Source organism: Patagioenas fasciata, chromosome 7, assembly GCF_037038585.1.
Source record: "Patagioenas fasciata isolate bPatFas1 chromosome 7, bPatFas1.hap1, whole genome shotgun sequence".
Classification (NCBI taxonomy): Eukaryota; Metazoa; Chordata; class Aves; order Columbiformes; family Columbidae; genus Patagioenas; species Patagioenas fasciata.
In genome coordinates, this window is record NC_092526.1 from 41,313,998 (window position 1) to 41,333,817 (window position 19,820).

General features: G+C 51.9%; 1 protein-coding gene across 1 annotated transcript; it reads right to left on the reverse strand.

The window, feature by feature from the left end:
* Nucleotides 1-4,234: 4,234 nt before the first annotated feature.
* LOC136103084 (cytochrome P450 2G1-like) lies at nt 4,235-11,560 on the reverse strand. Its single transcript, XM_065840906.2, has 9 exons — nt 11,378-11,560; nt 10,764-10,926; nt 10,393-10,542; nt 9,903-10,063; nt 9,101-9,277; nt 8,616-8,757; nt 8,343-8,530; nt 7,535-7,676; nt 4,235-7,464 (listed from the first exon to the last, which is right to left on the reverse strand). The coding sequence occupies exons 1-9, from the start codon at nt 11,558-11,560 to the stop codon at nt 7,283-7,285; spliced, it is 1,488 nt and encodes a 495-aa protein (XP_065696978.1). The 3' UTR covers nt 4,235-7,282.
* Between the last annotated feature and the right edge of the window lie 8,260 nt (nt 11,561-19,820).

The window sequence follows — 19,820 nt, forward strand, 5'->3', positions numbered from 1 at the left end:
CATTTTCTCCCACAAGAATATAATCAATGTACTGACAAACAGCTGTGCTTTCGGGTTTGGGTGTTTTTTCTAGCTCTTGGGCTAAAGTGTGATGAGCTAACGTGGGAGAATGTTTGTGCCCCTGGGGAAGTCGGGTGAAAGTGAATTGTCATTTCCCAGGTGAAAGCAAAACAATCTCTGTCTTCTGGTTGCAATGGTATCATAGAACCCATGTCTTTAACATCTATTGTTGCTATGATTGGATGAGCTGCTTCTTCCTGTATCATGGTTATGAGTTCAGACAGACTGGGGACCGCAGCAGTTAAAGGATCAGTGTTGGCATTGAGCTGCCAAAGATCTATTGTAAGTCTCCACGTCCCATTGCATTTTCTAAATGGCCACACTGGAGAGTTTAAAGGAGAACGGGTATTTATTACCACTCCTTGTTCTCACATTTCTTGTATAACCAGTTTAATACCTTCTTTGGCACCCAGGAGAAGAGGATATTGTTTCACATTTGTGACCTGGCTATATGGGAGTGCCAGTGCAGTTTGCAATAGTCTGAGATGTAACTGTGACATTCCACAAGTCCACAAGAATCCTTTTGAATCCTTCCCATCTCCCTTTGAGGGTGTCCATACCTAGTAAACTGTTTGGAATGTCTCCAGTCGCCATCTTGATAGTGACTGGGTTCTCATTCCCCAGCAATAACAATTTTACTCAAGCAACTTCCATAACTTCCATTGACCCTAAAGCATTAAGGACGCAAAAACATCACCTCAAGGGAAAAACTCCACACCTTTCAGCATCTACTTCACTTAGAGTAGAAATCTGTGCACCGGTGTTGATCAAAAAGGTTATAGGTGCATGCTTAGGACCCACTATAGCCATGATTAATAAATCTCCACCTCTGGTACGTGTGAGCTTTCAGATATAAATCCATCCTCCATTCCCCCGCCCACTACTAGGGAATGGAGGTTCTAGTTTTCCTGTTTCTGGGAGAGACTTTCAGCCTCGGTGGGGGAGGGAGCTGAAGCTGTAACAGGTAGGACTCCTTTCATGCTCTGTGAGGCTTCTTTTGGATTTGGCCACCTTGATACTAGTTTAGTAAGTTTATCAAGGGGTAAGCCTTCCATTATATCTCTGGGAACTCCCTTTTTAATTCCCAAAACCCACCATTGTTGTCGGACCTCAGGCTGTTCTCCCTTTCCTGTTTTAATGTATGGATGCTCCTTTCTTGGGGCACCAATAGCAGCAGCAGTACTAGTAGAGAGGGGCAGATTCTTGACTTCAATATGATGAATTCCTCTCGACCTTTCTTCTAAGATTTTTACTGGGCCATATTTCCTATTATAATCTGTCAGTTCTTGTGCTACTTTCCCCCACATCCACACCTTTTGAGTATTGGCTTGGTTGGGGGAAGTTGGGGCAGGGGTGAAGGGGGAATCCATGCTGTTATTAGCTCCATCTCTCTGGCTCCCACTTCTGTTACCCTGGCTCCTAATCACACCTTCCAACCTTTCTCCTGGTCTCATTAATGTGAGTGTCCTTTGAAGGTTAATCCCAGTAGTTTTAAGTGATTCTGGAAGTCCCCTTATCAAGGGAGTCATCATGTCTGAATTTACCGGCAACATCACTGGGGGTTCACATTCGGGAGTTAGTTTCCTTTCGTGTATCATTTGCAAGCAGGCTGCTTTGTGTACTCTTTCTAGCAATTGATCAGGTGTGCCAGTGATTGCCAAGGGCTCTCCCCTCTCTAAAGGATTTAACCCTCCAGCCCAATAAGCAGCTGGCTGGGTTAGAGACCATGGGGCACATTTGTCACCAGTTGTTAAGAAAACTCAGTGTCCCCAGTAACCATTTGCTTCTTGTTCACTTACGTGAATTTGGTCTCCCCCAGTTAGTGGTATGCGCCACACGTATTCAGTTTCAATTCTTTAGGGAGGCGACCATATTCTTTTTTTTGTTTAGCCAGTTCCATGGCAGTGTAAGGTGTTTGCTTAGTTGTAATGTGAGGGTCAGTATCCTCCTCATTTGCATAAAAATATTCTGATTTCACTAATGGTCTCACATGTGGGTATTTGTCGTAACGCTTTCCCATGTCCTTTAATACTTTCTGAGGGTAAATCTGATTTATTTGTCAGATACTTTTCTCCTCTAACTTCCACTCCCTCAGCAGTCCTGTGGTTTTTAAACATTCTTCCTTTAGACTAGCTTTTAACGAGCAGTTTTCTTCCCTTTCCTTTTCTAACTGTTGAAAACAATTTTCTAATTGTTCTAAACTTAAGGTAGTTTTTTGCAAAATCTGCACTAGATTTTCAAGAAATTCTATAATTTTGCTTTTATTACTATGTCGTCTGAGGCGATCTTCAATTGCTGCTACTAGGCTGACTCCTAAGACAGCACAGGCTACAGCTTTATCTTTATTTGATCTAAACTTAGACTTAGTCTGTAAAAAAATCACTTGGTTGACTACACTCTGTAAATTAACCCAGTTATCACGAGCCCAGTCTTCTCCAGCTACGGAGGGTCGAGCCCCATACTTTGCTAAAAGTGTGCAGAACGAGTCTTGATCTTTTACTAACAAAAAATCTTGATTATCAGCCTTTTCAGTCATTCTTATTATGAAGGGGTGTAACTCACTCTGGGAAGGCACAACTCAGTTACAAAGCCACAGCAACAGCTGCGTCACCCTTCTCTTTCTCGAGTGGTTGAAGGAGCCAAAATCTGCTATGGGGAGGCTCAACGTAGTTACATAAACAGACAAGATAACCCCTTCACTCTCCCTAGCAGAAAATTCTCATCAACATGACAGCAAAATCCCTTTTGCACTTTGAGAACTTTTGGTTTGATTCCAGGAGACAGAGCCCTCAACTCAAGTTTGGGGTGCTCTACGCCAAGGTGTGTGTGGTGTACGGGAAATCTGAATCATCCCACTTGCATTTTGGACACTTCTCACCGATCACGGTGGAGGGTCAGGCGCGGCTGGAGCAAAACGTCCTTCCCCTGATACAGACCAGGCACTACCTGCACCCCTCTGTTTCCCAGAATCCTGTCTGTGATGCCAATTTAATGTCACGGTCCATTCAGTGATGGATTCGTGATAGTTCGTTTACCTTGATCTCGAAGTGCAAAATTAAGGCAACCAAAATGCCAAGGGGTTATAATTCAATCAAGCACTGTTACTTTATTATTTTGCCCATAAAGTGGCACGCGACAGAGAGAGAGAGTAGAGAAAAAGGGGAAAGGAAAAAGAAAAAGGGAAAGAAAAGAAAAAGGTGGAAATGAGGATTTGGTTACCACCAGACAAGTTCCAAAGGCATCCCTCTGGTCCCGTAGAGTCCTGCCGGTCTTGCACCATTATTCCAAGGGCTGATTGTTCTCATAATGAAAAATCTCCCTTGTGTGCAATTGCTAGCTCCCAAGAATAAATTGTATCCATTTCCCCTCATCTTTTTCATGTGACTCCTTGTAAAAGGGGAGTCTCTTCTTTGTAGCCACTGCTTCAGTTGGGTTTGTTTTCAAATCTCTAAGCAATATGTCTCAGAATACACAGTGCCACAGATTCCTCCAGAAAAATACAGTCCAGCAAGCACGAAAACAAGGGTTGTGCTCATTTAACTAAAAGCGAGTTAATTTTCTTCATGCAGTTAGAAACCTTTATTTTTCATAGCTAGCATGGCCATTTTTCAGATTTAGTTTGACAACAAGAAGATAAAACCCCAGGACACAGTTAGGGCTTTTCAGTTCTGCTGTCTGGGAGCCAAGGTCTGTCTGAGCTCTGCCCACAGGTGTGAGGCTGCTGGGAAGGGGGCACAGATGGGACAGACCTTGGCTGGTGTCCAGACTGATCAAAGGGACTATTCCGTCCCACTAGCATCAGGCTTCCTATTTAAGGAGAGTTGGGATTTTCTGGCTGGGAGGACAGACACGAAGACAGAGAATCGTTCTGGTTTCTGCTTTGTTTTGGCGGAGTTCTGTTTGGTGGTTCTCTCTAGTTTCACCTTTTACCATCCTGCCGTTTGCAGAGGCGTCTGGGCCTTATTGCCTTTTTCTCTCTTCTCTCTCTGGGATGGGCTGCTTGGGACCAGGTGCTGCTTCCTGGGACTTGCTGCTAAGTGCAGGTGGAGTTCATGAGGAATTGCATTGAGTAACTTTTATTTGATATTCTCTTTCTGCACCCTCAGTAAGTTTGCAGATGACATCAAGTTGGGTGGGAGTGTTTGTTGGAGCGATAAAGGACTCAGCACTCCGATTCAATGTGAATCACGCAGAGCCATTTATTACAGAAACAATCCTCCTTATATACGCAACTGTTCTCTAATCACGCGTCCATGCTCCAAGCATGGATTCGCTAAAGGAGTATCATGGGCAGTCCACACGCTGGAGCCCCACCGATGATAGGTCCAACGACTCATGCCATGCTGAATGAAGAAACACCCCTCTTTCTCACAGCACATTCTGTTCTCAGCTTCTCGAAGTGGCCTTGAGATTCCTTTGGGCCTGACTAATTCAACAACATATCTCCTTCTAAGGAAACTCCTCCACAAGTGTTGATCTGCTGGAGGGTGGGAAGGCCATACAGAGGGATCTGGTCTGGCTGGATCAATGAGCTGAGGCTGATCGTATGAGTTCCAACAAGGCCAAGTGCTGGGTCCTGCACTTGGGTCACAACAACCCCATGAATGATGCAAGTTCAGGGAAGAGAGGCTGGAAAAGGAGCTGGGCGTGTTGGTGGCAGCAATTAAACATGAGTCAGTATGTGGCCAAGGTGGCTATCAGCATCCTGCTTGTGTCAGCAGCGGTGTGGCCAGTAGGCCCAGGGCAGTGACCATCCTTGTGCTGGACACTGAGGAGGTCAGACCTCAAATCCTGGGGGCAGTTTTGGGCCCCTCACGCCAAGAAAGCCCTTGAGGTGCTGGAGCGAGTTGAGAGAAGAGAACAGAGCTGGGGAAGGGGCTGGAGCACAAGTGTGATGAGAGCGGTTGAGAGACCTGGGGGGTTCAGCTGGAGAACAGGAGCTGAGAGGAGACCTTCTGATCTCTGAACTGCCAGAAAGGAGCTTGGAGCCAGGGGAGGTCGGGCTCTGCTCCCCAGGAACAAGCACCAGGAACAGAGGAACGGCCTCAAGTTGCGCCAGGGGAGGTTGAGGTTGGATCTGGGGAACAATTTCTTCCCCAAAGGGCTGTGGAGCATTGGAACAGGCTGCCCAGGGCAGTGCTGGAGTCACCATCCCTGGAGGGTTGGACAGACGGAGATGATGTTCTCAGGACATGGGGCAGTGCCGGGGTTGGGTTAGTGGTTGGACTTGATGATCCTAGGGTATCTTTCAACTGAAAGGATTTGGTGATCCTGTGGTCAGTGATTAACCCTACCCTCCATGATTAACTGGGGTAAACAATGATTAACCAGAAATTGATACACGAGGCCAAAGGATGTTGTGCAATTAGCAGCACAATTAATAGTCAATAATTAAACACAGTGCTGTCAATAATTGATGATTAAGTATGTCAGGTGATCGATTGCCACTAATTAAGCACACCTTGCAATTAATCAGAACTGATGCAGGCAGTAATTAATGATGAAGCATGTTGGGTGATCAATAATCAATGATGTGTAGAAAATTAATGAGCACTAATGAAGAGCATCAGGCAATTAATAGTTGATAACAAAGCTCATCATGCAGTTATTGATTGTTAATTGAGAATGTTGTGGAATCAATGATTAATAATGATAAATCACCATGTGTGTTGGGTGATTAATAGTCCAGGACATTGTGCAATCAAGCATCAGGGATTAATCGGGGTTGATTAATGAGGACAGAGCTAATGAGTCGGATGAAGATGAGGGGGAAAAGGGTGAGGACACGCTGGGTTTCAGGGGTACGTTCTGCGTACACTCGCTCAGGGTTTTGCATGCTCACTTGGGGCTTTGCACACTCATTTGGGAATTTGCATGCTCTGTGCACACTCACTCAGGACTTTGCATGGATATGCACACTCAGCTTGGGGATTTACACAGCTCTGCACAACTCTGCATGGCTTTACACACTCACTGGGGCTTTGCACAAGTGCACAGCTCTGCACACTCACTCAGGGCTTTACACACTCGCTTGGGAATTTGCACAGATCTGCACAGTCCCTGCACGCTTGCTCAGGTATTTGCACAGCTCTGTATGCTTGGCTGGGGACTTTGCAGGGCTGTGCACGGCTCTGCGCGGCTTTGCACACTCGTTGCACGCTCCCTGCACACTCGATCAGGGCCTTGCATGTTCCTTCAGGCTTTTGCACAGCTCTGCACCCCACTGGGTTCTTGGGGAAGGCAGGTTCTGTGCCCCTCACCCCGTGTCCCCCCAGAATGATGATTAGGGTCCCCTTTGTCCCCTGGGTAATGACACAGATGCTGAGTTCGCCAGAGACATTATGGCGTGCTCAAAGCTTGGAGGGTGTCCTGGTGCAGGGGTGCTTTCCAGTGCTGGGAGGTGGGTCCCTGTACCAGAGCACCATCCCGGTACTGGGGGTCCTGGTGCCAGGAGGGGTTCCTGCTGTGTGTGTGTGGGGGGGTGGGGTCCCAATGGTGGAGAGGGGTTTTCAGTGCTGGGATGGAGTTCCAAATGTCAGGGGGTCCTAGTGCTGGAAAGTCCCGATGCTGGGGGATCCCGTTGCCAGGGGGGGTTCTCAGTGCTGGGGGAGGGTCCAGGTGCAAGAGGGATTCCTGGTCCTTGGGAGGTCCCTGTGCCAGGGGACCTGGGTGCCAGTGGGGTCCCAGTGATGGGGGTGTTTGCAATGCTGGGGAGATGTCCTGGTCCCAGGGGAGGTCATGGTCCCAGGGGTGGTTCCCAGTGCTGGGGGGGTTCCTATATTAGGAGGTCCTGGTGCTGGGGTGGTCTGAATGCTAATGGGGGATTTCAATGCTGTGGGGGTCCTAGTGCTGGGAGGAGGTTCCTGGTGCAAGGGGGGTCCTGGTGCCCAGGGGGGTTCCTAATGCTGGGGGGGTCCCAGTGCTGTGGGGGATTTGTGGTGCTGGGGGAAACCTGGTACCTGGGTGGTATCGCAATGCTGGGGGAGGTCTTGGTGCTGGGGGGGTCCTGATGCAGGGGTTCTCAATGCTTGGGGGTGTCCCAGTACCAGGAAGGGTTCCCAGTACTGTGGGGCTCCCTGTACCTGGGGGTCCTGGTGTGGAGGGGGGTTCCCAATAACAGGGGGATTTCCCAGTCCTGGAGGGGTCTCAGTATGTGTGGGGGCGGTTTGGGTGCTGGGAGGGGGATGTTCCTGGTCTGGGGAGGTCTCAGTGTGGGAGGGAGTCAGCGCGAAACCATGCGCATCTGGTAGAAGGGGGGGGATTTGGTGAAGCCGAACACCAGCGGTTCCAGCGATAACTGTTCCGGGGGCTGCAGTGGCTGCAGCCGCAGGTTCTGCAGGATGGTGCAGAGGAACAGGAACAGCTCCATCCTCGCCAGACCCTCGCCCAGGCACAGCCGCTTCCCTGCAGGGACACAAGGGGGTCAGGGGGAGCCAGGGGTTCAGGGACCCCCCACTCTCAAAGCTGGGGCTACCTGAGGAGAAGGGGACAAAGGCATCATTGCGCTTGAAGTGGCCACTCTCGTCGAGGAAATTTGTGGGGTTGAAGGTGTTCGGGTGTTTGAAGATGGAGGGGTCATGCAGGACGGAGCTGAGCAGCGGGTACACGTCGGTGTCCTGGGGGAGTCAGAGGGGACATGTGGGGGACACGGGGCAGTGTGCAGCAAGTGTGCACAGGGAAGTGTGTGTGCAGCAAACATGCACAGAGAAGGGCGCGTGCAGCAAGTGTGCGTGGGGCAACATGCAAAGGGAAACATGCATGGAGCAGTGTGCATGGAGCAGAATGCATACAGCAAATGTGCGTGGAGCAGTATACATGCAGCAGCAGGCATGGAGCAGCACTCATGCACAGGTGTGCACAGGGCAGTGTGCACAGAGATGCATATGTGCAGCGTGTGCATGGAGCAGGGTGCACGGGGAAGCGTGCATGAAGAAAGTGTGCATAGAGCATGCAGCACATTTGCATGGAACTGTGCAAATGGGCCAGCGTGCACAGAACAGCATGTGTGCAGCAAGCGTACATGAAGCCATGTCAGCGGGGGTGAGCACAAGACAGTGCAAACAGGGCAGAGTGTATGAGGAAGCAAGTGTGCATGGGGCACCAAGCAAGTGTTCAGGGAGCCATGCAAACGAGGCAGGGTGCACAAGGAAGCATGCATGCAGCAAGGGTGCATGAGGCAGTGCAAACATGGAAGCATGCAGGGAGCACTTTGTAAAAGGCAGTGTGCACAGAGAACGGTGCATCCAGAATCGTGCACAGAGAATTGTGCACGCCACTGGCACCTTGGGGATGAAGTAGCCGCGGAAGACGATGTCTCGGGTGACACGGTGGGGGACGTTGAGGGGGATGAGGTCGCTGCAGCGCTGGATCTCATGGATCACGGCATCCGTGTACGGCATCCGGCCTCGGTCCTCCAGAGCGGGTGCCCGATCGCGGCCGATCACCCGGTCAATCTCCTCGTGCACCTTCTCTGCAGCACCGAGTGGGACAAGGGGTCAGGGAGTGATAAGGTCCCCATGGGTGCGTCGGGGCTGAGGGGGTTGCGCCCCACTCACCCTGCACGTGCGGATGCTTCATGAGCATGAGGAAGCCGTAGCGTAGAGTGGAGCTGACGGTCTCGGTGCCAGCGAAGAAGAGGTTGAGGGTGGTGAGCTCCAGGTTCTCCAGCGTGAACTCCGATGAGGGGTTTGACTTTTCCTGGGGGGACACACATACATGGAGTGTGGAGGTGCAGGGAGCGCCCCATAGTGCACAGAAGCACCCCAGGTTTTGCACAAGTGAGCTGGGTGCGCATGAACACCTCTGGGTGCAGGGCATCACCCCAGGGTGCTCAGGGGATGTGGGTGAACAGGAGCACTCTGTGTGCAAAGGAACATCCCAGCGTGCACGTGATCCCCTCTAGGTTGCAAGCACCTCCCCTGGCGTGCAGGAGATCAACCCAGGCACAGAGGAGCACCCCAAGGTGGAGGAGATCTCCCCATGTGCACAGGAGCATCTGAAGTTTTGCACAAGTAAACTCGGTACAAAGGGGCCTCCCCACCTTCTCCATCTGCTGCAGGAAGCAGTCAATGAAGTCACGGGGGGCCCCGGGCTGCAGTGAGGCCGCATTGTCCTTCACCCTCCGCGCGATGAAGCTGCGCATCTGCCCCAGCATCACCGGGATGCGCCGGTGCGGGCCCGGCACATGCTGCATCAGCGTCTCCGCCATGTCATATACCTGGTGGGGGGTACAGGGATGTCACTCGTCCTCCCACAGACACCACTCTGCATCCCAGGAAGCTGCCAGCCCCCCCCATCCACCCATTGCATCGCACCTGTCCCACCTGCACCCAGAGACTGGGAGGTCCAGAAACTCTTGATCATCATTGCACCCCCAACAGCCCCCATTACACCTCCCTGTAGTCCCCCCACTGCACCACCGTGACACAGTCCCCCACACACTCCCTGGACAGCCCCCAGCCACCCCTTGCAGCCCCTGGGGTCCCAGCTGCTCCCAGGGGTGCTGAGTTCCCAAAAAGTCATTGCACCCGCTGACACCTCCACCTATTGCATCCCCCCCTACTTCACCCCTATTACACTCCCAGAACTCCCCCATCCACCCCTTGCACCCCCCAGGTTGCACCTGCACTCAAGGTACTGAGCTCCCAAAACCTGTTGTTCACCATCAAACCTCCTCCGACCCCCCCCCAACTCAGCTCATGCACCCCCTGACCCCACATGCACCCAGAAACTGGGTGCTCCCAGAAGCTCTGGTTCATCATCGCACCCCCGGATCCCCCAGTTAACTGCCCCACTCCCCTCATTGCAACCCCATCATCACCCCCCACCCCCAGTCGACCCACCTGCGCCCAGGGGGTGCTGAGCTCCCGGAAACTCTCGTTCATGAGCCGCAGCAGCTCCAGGAACTCGCTGTCACGATAGTCGAAGCGGTTCCCGAACACGATTGAGCAGATGATGTTGGACACAGCGCAGCTCAGCAGGTACGTGGGGTCAAACGGTTTCTCTGGGGGAAAGGGGGTTTTTTGGGGAGGCGATCAGCACCCAAGGGTGACCCCCCCACCCACCCAGACCTCCCCAAACCACCTCACCCCCCACTCCATAACCTGAGTGCAGCTCAGTAGGTACAGGGGAGTCGAAGTGGGGAGGTGGGAGGATTTTTTGGGGGTGTCAGCACCCAGGGGTGCGCCTCCCTCCAATCCCCCTGAGCCCCCCCACCGAAGTGCAGCCCACCGGGTACGTGGGGGTCAAACCACTTCTCGGGGGCAGTGGGGCTGTTCTTGGGGGGTGTCAGCACCCAGGGGCGTGTGTCCCCCACCCTGACCCCCCCCATACCCTGGGTGTCTTGCAGTTCCTTCAGCAGCGCTTGCGCCTCCTCCTGGATGCGGCTCTCGATGCTTTTCCGGCCCATCCCGAAGTCCCGCAGCACTGAGAGCGAGAAGCGGCGCAGCTGCCGCCAGCGCTCCCCATTGGCGAAAATCACCCCTGGAGACACAGGGGGTTCAGCACCCTTGGGGAAACAGCATCCCAGGGGAGGGGACATGGGGGGGGCAGCACCCATGGGGAGAGGACAGGGGGATCAGCACCTATAGGGGGTGGGTAGCACCCTTGAGAGGGTCAGCACCCTGCATTGGGAGAATATCATGGGGGTCCAACCACTGTCAGTGTGCCACCATTGGGGTCCCACCCTCAGTGTCCCCGCACACCGTGGCCATGGAAGGTGCTCTCCACGGTGGGTATGCGTCCGCGCCCGGCGAAGGCCTCGGCGTTGTCCACCAGCGCCTCGCGCACTGCGGCGTGTCCACAGAGCACCAGCACTCGCCGGGTCCCTAGCCACACCGTGAACACAGGGCCATACTTCTCACTGAGCTGGGGACACCACGGACAGTCGTGTCACCCACTGTGTCACCCACCCACCCGCTGTGTCCCCTGCCACATCGTGAACATTGGCCCGTAGTTCTCACTGAGGTGGAGACACCAGGGGACACCTGCGTCACCCACCCACCTGCCGTGTCCCCAGCCATACCAGGAACATGGGATTGTACGTCTGGCTGAGCTGAGGGGACACTGGGTGACACTCAAACACCCCTGCTCCCCTCACCTTGAGCAGCACCTGCAGGAACCCCCTGTGTCCCCCCATGTCTTCATGTCCCCACCTGGAGCAGCCCCTCTAGGATCCGGGTTGGGGACAGCTGCAGCAGGTTCCCATGTCCCAGCCATGTTTCCCCATGTCCCCATGATGTCCCCACCTTGAGCAGCCCCTTTAGGGTCCTGGTTGGGGACAGTTGCAGCAGGTTCCCATGTCCCCCCATGTCCTCACCTTGAGCAGCCCCTCCAGGGTCCTGGTTGGGGACAGCTGCAGCAGGTTTCCCAGCAGCGGCAGCGCGGGGGGCCCAGGGGGCAGTGGGTGCCCCCCCTGCCGCCCCTTCCCCAGCAGCAGCAGCAGGAGGAGGAGGAGGAGGAGGAAGAGCAGGAGGAAGCTGAGGGACCCAGCCAACTCCATGGTGGCACCTCTGTCACCGTGTCACCTTCTGACGCTGCTATTTATGCACTGATTGCAGAAAAGGGGGCAGGCCCAGCGGGGCCACCACCCCATGGTGGCTCTGGTGCTGTCCCTGTGGGTGGCACCAGGGGTGGACCCGTAGGTGTCCCTGTGAGTGTCCCTGTGCCTGGCCCTGTGCATGTCCCCAAGCTCTGGTGTGTGTCCCTGTGTCCCTGTGCATGTCCCTGTGCCCTGGTCTGTCTCCCCATGCATGCCTCCAAGCTGTGGTGTGTGTCACATGCATGTCCCTGTGCTCCTCCTGCATGCCTCCAAGCCCTGGTGGGTGTCCCCATGTTCTCGTCCAAGTCCCCAAGCCCTGGTGGGTGTCCCCATCCACGTCCCCAGGCCCTGCTGTATGTCCCCGTGCCCTCTTCCATGTCCCCAAGTTCTGGTGTGTGTGTGTCCCTGCATGTCTTCATCTATGTCCCCAGGCCCTGGTGTGTGTCCCCACACATGTCCCCATGCTCTGTGCATGTCCCTGTGCCCTGGTTTGTGTCCCCATGTATGTCCCAAGCCCTGGTGTGTGTCCCCGTGCCCTCATCCATGTTCTCAAGCTCATGGGGCATCAGGAATGTGTCACAGTGGGGTGTGGGGACACAGCCGTCACCTACACCCTCTGCCCAGCAGTGGGGTCCCCGCCAGTGACACCCGAGGCCGCGGTGATGCATGGCCTGGTCTGGCCGCAGCAGGGCTGGTGGGTGCTGATGGCCCAATGCCAAGCGAAGGCTGCCATCATCGTCACCGTCACAGCACCATGACCATCTAAGTGCTTCCGGACCTGCTCAGGGACCCCCAGCACTCACAGCACCCTATAGCACCCCATGGGGAGCCTATGGACACCCCACATCCCCTATGACACCCACAGCACTCCACAGACACCCTACAGCACCCCATGGACACCCCATGGCCCCCACGGCACCCCATGGTACCCAAAGCACCCCACAGCACCCTATGACACCCACAGCACCCCATGGACACCCCACAGTCCCACGGCACCCACAGCTGTGGATACTCCAGGGCTGGGAGCAGGGGGTGCCCAGGGGAAGGTGTGGGATGGGTGGCCAGGGGGGATAGAACCTCTGTCCCTGTCCCCTTCCCTGTCTTGGTGTTGGCAGGAGGGGTGACACGATTGCTGTCCCTGTGGTAAGGAGAGGCAGCAGGGAAACGATCACTGTCCCCGTCACAGAGGCGGCAGTGGCCGCAGTGGGGATGACACGGTCACTGTCCCCAGATCCACCTCCCTGGCCTGGGGCCTGTGGTGTCACTGACAGCGTGGCCAGTTCCCATCAGGGAGGGGACAATGATGTGACATCCGGGGCAGGGACACCCCCTGGCCCCGGAGTGGCCTTCACAGCAGCTGGGGGGGGCCTGTCCCAACCCTGTCCCGTGTCCCCACCTCATGTCTGCACCCTCTGTTCCCACCCCCTGTCCCTGCCCTGTGTCCCCACCCCCTGTCCCCAGCCCATGTCCCCACCCTGTGTCCCCAGCATAGTTCCCTGTTCCAGCCCCAAGTGGCCATCCAGTGTCCCCACTGGGTGTTGAACTGGGTGCTGGGGGGGGGGGGCACTGGGTGCTGAACTGGGTGCTGGGGGTGCAATCTGGGTGCACCAGCAATGTGCCAATGCTGGTGCACGCCCTGCTGCTGTGGCCTCGCATGAGGTCCATTGATGGCAGACGGGACCCGTCAGTGTTGCATGGGTGTGCTGGCATAGCACAGGGTGTGTGAGCCTTGCACAAGGTGCATGAGCCTCACACGAGGCATTTTAGCTTTGCATGGAGCATGTCAGTGTTGCATGGGCTGTGCAAACCTTGCACACAGCACATCGGCGTCACACAGGGCACACAGGACTTGCATGGGGTGTGTTGATGTTGCACAGGGTGTGCAGACCTTGCACGAGGCACACTGGCTTTGGACAGGCTGTGTGAGCCTCACACCAGGTGTACAAGCCTTGGATGGGGCACATTGGTGTTGCACGAGACACACAAACCTTGCATGGGGTGCACGAGCCTTGCACAGGGTGTGCTGATGTTGCACGGGGTGTGCAGACCTTACATGGGGTACACTGGCCTTGCATGAGGCATGTCAGTGTTGCACAGGGCATGTTGGTGTCGCACGGGGCATGTTAGTCTTGCACGAGGCACAGTAGCTTTGCACAAGGCAAGTGAGCCTTGCACAGGGTGCATTAGCCTTGCACAGGTCATGTTGGTGTGGCACAGGGTGTGTGGACCTTGCACAGGGCATGTCGGTCTTGCACAGGGACACTGGCCTTGCACGAGATACATTAGCCTGTCAGAGGGCATGTTGGCATTGCACGTGCTGTACGGACCTTGCACAGGGCACATGAGCCTTGCACGTGGCATGTTGATGTTGTGTGGGCTGTGCGAGCCTCGCATGGGGCATGTGAGCCTTGCACGGGGAATGTTGGTGTTGCACAGGTGATAAGAGGAACAAAAATCTTTTAGAAAACCCTAGGCCTAATGTAACAGGAACTTAATAGAGAAACAACAGCTCTGTAGAAACTGGACATGAGGGAAAGTGGGATGTCCTGGGCTTGCAAGCTGGGAAAGCAGAATGTTCCACTAAATGAAGAAAGAGCTGCGTGACCGTTGCTGAGTAGCAGCACGAACCAACAACACACACACTCTAGAAATCAGGTCAAGGAGCCGACACTGGAGGGGCAGCAGATGTGAGGACACCAGGGACACCAGTGACCCTGATGAAGACTCTGGAATATCAAAGATGTACTGCCAGAAAAGGGTGGGGTTATGTAAATAATTGATGTTTAATGCATGAAGGAAGCAGTAGAAACAAATGAACATGCAATAGGTATATGTAATAAATACTAAGAAGTGTGAGTCATGCCCGTTCTTGATTAGAGGAACGATCCTCTGAGCGTCTGGTGCGCTGCAATAGAAGTGCTGCTTTTTAACACTTTCAACACAGTGTTAAAGAGGTTTTTTTGCCAACTTTTCGGTATCATTAGCAAAGCCAATTTCTGCACACCAGTTACCCCAGAAACAGACAAACACATATGGGTCTTGAGACTGAAGAATATAGAATAATAGCACATCTAGAGTGAGAAGGGACCCATAAGGATCATTGAGTCAAACTCCCTGCTGCTTGCAGGGTGACCTAAAATTGACGATAAGACTGAGAGCATTGCCCAGATGCTCCTTGAACTCTGGCAGGCTTGGAGTCATGACCACTTCCTGGCGGAACCTTTTCCAGTGACCAACTGTAAGAGTTGGCCTAAAGATGAAACAGTATTTGCCTGAAATATTTGCCATCAGGGACTAGGAGAATCAGGGCCCTGACAGAAAGAACAGATGGACAGTGACTTAGAGAGAGGCTTGAGGAGAACTATTGTGTTGCACAGGTCTCTCCAGCCCAGGGGTACCGGTAACAATGGCTGCTGTGTGGAATCACCTGCTGCCTCAGCCAAACTTCCCCCTGCCTCCTAAAAGGGATTGTTACATGGGTCTCTCCAACCCAGGGACAACAGCTGCCATCCAGAAGATATGTTCTCACCTGCTGCCTCAGTCACACCTGCCCCCACCTCCTCCCTCAAACAAAGGCCAACGAAGAAGAGCATGCCCAGAAGCTTGCCAAGGGTCCTGAGGTCACCCAACGGACCAGAAAAAGATGCCTGAATGTGGAGCCACGCAGGCACAGACGAGTCCTGGCAAGCAGAGCGGGGACTTTTTGAGCCAGTGCAGTTAAGCCTGGATTGCGAAACAAAGGTGGAGATTGGCCTCTGTGTGCACATACGCAGGCACATCGCAAGAAGAGCCAGAGGCCACGGATGCATTTGCAAAGAGCAAGTTTTATTTTAGTTACCTCTCTACTGGGGGATCTCCGAAGCCACACCTGAGCTCCCAGGCAGAGGTGACACAAGCGGGGACGCAGGCGCTGGTCAGTTCAGCCCTGCTGGAAGATCACTGGGCCTGCTGAGCTCGCCTGTATTTCAAGGCTTCAGGCAGGCGCAGCCTCCCGCTCTTTCTCACAACGAAGCAGGAATCTCAGACATAGTGATAAGGTGCCCAGAGTTTCTCCCAGGCCTGTGTTATCTAACACAGAGCTTCTACTCATCAAGCACACAAGGTCAGTAAGACAATTAGTGTGATGTGTGTGCTTTTTCTACAGACAGGTGCAAGTCACTTGAGCGTGTTTACATGTAACTAACCTCCTCGCCAAATCTTCCGCTATATCCCCATACAGCCTCAAACAATGGGAGCGAGGCGGGGTGAAGAAGCATAAAAGATGACTCCCAAAGGGACATGGTGAAGATCTTCCCACCAGAGGATCATGAATCACGACAGAGGACCAGCAGGATGCTGCTTGGGACCTTGGACCATAGGCATGCCTTTGGGCCCATGGTGGTACCCAACCAACCAACCAAACAACTAACCCTCTTTCCACCTTTTTTTTTTTTCTCTTTCCCTTTCTCTCTACTCTATCATGTGCTGCTGTGTGGGCAAAAAAAGTGAAGTAACACTGTTAATGAATAATAACCCCTTGGCATTTTGGTTGCCTTAATTTTGCACTTCGAGATCAAGGTAAACGAACTATCACGAATTCATCACTGAATGGACCATGACACTAAATTGGCATCACAGACAGGATTCTGGGAAACAGAGGGGTGCAGGTAGTGCCTGGTCTGTATCAGGGGAAGGACGTTTTGCTCCAGGCGCACCTGGCCCTCCACCATGATTGCTGAGAAGTGTCCAGAATGCAAGTGGGATGATTCGGATTTCCCACACACCACACACACCTTGGCATAGAGCACCCCAAACTTGAGTTGAGGGCTCTGTCTCCTGGAATCAAATCAAAAAGATCTCAAAGTGCAGAAGGGATGTTGCTCTCATGTTTTCTGCTAGGGAGAGTGAAGGGGTAATCTTGTCTGTTTATGTAACTACATTGAGCCTCCCCATAGCAGATTTTGGCTCCTTCAACCACTCGGGAAAGAGAAGGGTGACGCAGCTGTTGCTGTGGCTTTGTAACTGAGTTGTGCCTTCCCAGAGTGAGTTACACCCCTTCATAATAAGAATGACTGAAAAGGCTGATAATCAAGATTTTTTGTTAGTAAAAGATCAAGACTCGTTCTGCACACTTTTAGCAAAGTATGGGGCTCGACCCTCTGTAGCTGGAGAAGACTGGGCTCGTGATAACTGGGTTAATTTACAGAGTGTAGTCGACCAAGTGATTTTTTTACAGACTAAGTCTAAGTTTAGATCAAATAAAAATAAAGCTGTAGCCTGTGCTGTCTTAGGAGCCAGCCTACTAGCAGCAATTGAAGATCGCCTCAGGCGACATAGTAATGAAAGCAAAATTTTAGAATCTCTTGAAAATCTAGTGCATGTTTTGCAAAAAGCTACGTTCAGTTTAGAACAACAACTAGAAAATTGTTTACAGCAATTAGAAAAAGAGATGGAAGAAAACAGCTCATTAAAAGCTGCTCTCAAGGAATGTTTAAAAAACACAGAAGTGCTGAGGGAGTGGGAGCTGGAGAAGAAAAGTATCCGACAAATCAAACTAATGAAAAGGATACTGACTCTCACATTACAACTAAGCAAACACCTTACACTGCCACTGTGCTGGCCAAGCTAAAGAAAGAGTATGGTCGCCTCCCTAAAGAATCTGAAGTGGAGTGCGTGTGGCGCATATCCCTAAGTGGGGGAGAGTCCCTGGCAATCACTGGCACACCTGATCAAATGCTAGAGAGTGTACACAAAGCAGCCCGCTTGCAAATAATACATGAAAGAAAATTGATTCCTGAATATGAATCCCCAATGATGCTGCCAGTGAAACTTAACATGATAACTCCCTTAATAAGGGGACTTCCAGAGTCTCTCCCAGAAACAGGGAAACTAGAACTTCCATTCCCTAGTAGTGAGAGGAGGAATGGAGGATGGATTTATATTCGACAGCTCACACACAGAAAAGAGGGAGATTTATTGATCACAGCTATAGTGAGTTCAAAGCATGCTCGTGTAACCTTTTTAATCGATACCGGTGCACAGATTTCTGCCCTGAGTGAAGAAGATGCTAAAAGGTTTGGGGTTTCTCCCTTGAGGGGATGTTTTTGTGTACTCAGTGCCTTAGAGTTAACAGAAGTTATGCAAAAATTACTTCAAATTGCACCATACAGCCAAGTTATGAATGCCAAACAATACTCCCTTCCCCTGCGTGCCAAGGGAGGTATCAAACCAGTTATACAAGAAATACGAGAACAAAGAGTGGTAATAGATGCCCATTCTCTCTTTAGCTCCCAGTGTCTTGGGAGAAAGGTGTGTTTGTCGTTAGCCTGGCTCTGGTAGACACAGAGAAGATTGCAGGACAGCAACTGATTGTATTAAGAGGCCCATTTGAAGTCATAAAAACAGTCACTTCTGTGACCCCTCCTTCTGATGGGGTGGCCCAAAAGGCCTCAGTATGGAAGTGGTATGCTCAGATTGAACACTATTGTAGCGTTTTCTCAGTATCTGAAGGAGCTTTAAAAAATCTAGCTATACAAGAAATCAAGAGCTTAAACGATGATCAAGATAAACCTGCCTCAGTAACCCAAGTTGCACCTCCCTTTTCTCATGATCAGTGAGTTAGTGCTTGGTTTACTGGCACTTCTGCTAAAAGAGAAGGAAAGGTGTGGAAATACAGGGCAGCAGCACTCCATACCTCTTCCAATGAACAGATTATAACAGAGGGAGAGGGCAGTGCACAAGTAGGTGAATTAATCACAGTATGGAGTGTTTTCCAACACGAAGCACAAACTGCTTCTCCTGTCCACATTTATACTGACTCTTAGGCTGTGTTTAAGGGCTGTATCAAGTGTCTTCCTTTCTGGGAACAGAACAGATGGGAAGTTAATAGGATTCCAGTGTGGCAAAAGGAAAAATGGCAAGAAACCTTAAGTATTGCTGGAAAGGGAAATTTTGCTGTGGGCTGGGTGGCTTCTCATCAGGTAGATGGGGGATCCCCAGGAGAATGGAATAACGGAGCTGATGAATTAGCAAGACTGGCCCCTGTACAAAAGGACCAAATTTCGGCAGAATGGGAACGCTCGTTAGTATGGTTACATGTGAAACGCAAGCACACCGGAGCTAAAAACCTGTATGGTAAAGCTCTGGCCCGAGGCTGGCCCGTCACCAGAAAAATGTGTAAAACCTGCATCTCGACCTGCGAACAATGTCGGAGACAGCTAGAAAGGCCCTTTAGAAGACAACCCTCCGCATTTGAGGGAGAGTGAAGGTTAGTGGGATGCCTGGCAAGTGGATGATGTTGGTCCCTTTAAGCAATCAGGAGGCAAGCATTTCATACTGGTGAGAGTGGAAATAACATCAGGATCAGTCCAAGCTGAAGCTTTTGGCAAAGCTACAGGTGAAAACACTGTGAAACCATTGCGAGAATGGCTTGGAACTTTTCCAAAGCCACAAGAAATGCAGTCTGACAATGGTTCCCATTTCACTGCCAAAGTTGTACAAGATTGAGCACAAAATGAAGGGATTAAATAGATTTTTCACACCCCATTTTACCCACAAGGTAATGGAATTGTAGAAAGAACAAACGGCCTCTTGAAACGGCTTTTGAAACCTCATGAGAGTAATTGGGATACTTGTCTGTGGCAAGCTGTCACAGGTGTAAGTGACAGATGGGGTGTAAATGGATGCCCCAAAATCACCACTTTCTGCCCAAACGCCCCTTCCTTGATTCCCTTTCTAAAGGGACCAAATGATTCCAAGGATCCAGCCCATTACCCAGGGCAGCCAGTCCTGGCGGAACTCCCCACTGTGGGAAGTGTACCACTGATATTGAAAACCCCTTCAAATGCAAATTCATAGGTAGCTTCCAATGCCCTGGGCAAGGAACATCAGATAAATATCCATTGGATAATTCCATCTTTTTAATTATTTTTGCCTCAAAGAGGCGAGCCCTGTTTGCTTTCCTTTTTGCAGGGGAACTCTGAGGGACACAGAGAATAACACGAATAATCCAATAATCGAATCTGAAAGCCTAGTTTGTCAAGATGACCAAAAGTATAATTGGGTTACTAATACTTTTCTGCATCCTCTCACCTACTCATAACCAAAAATATGCTAAATGGCCTTGTGTGGAGGGGTTTCTGTGAGATGGAGATTTGTTATTGAACTAGCCAGGCCCAAAGGAATTTCAAGGCCAACTCAGAAAGCTGAAAACAGGACCTGCCGTGGGAAAGAAGCAGTTCTA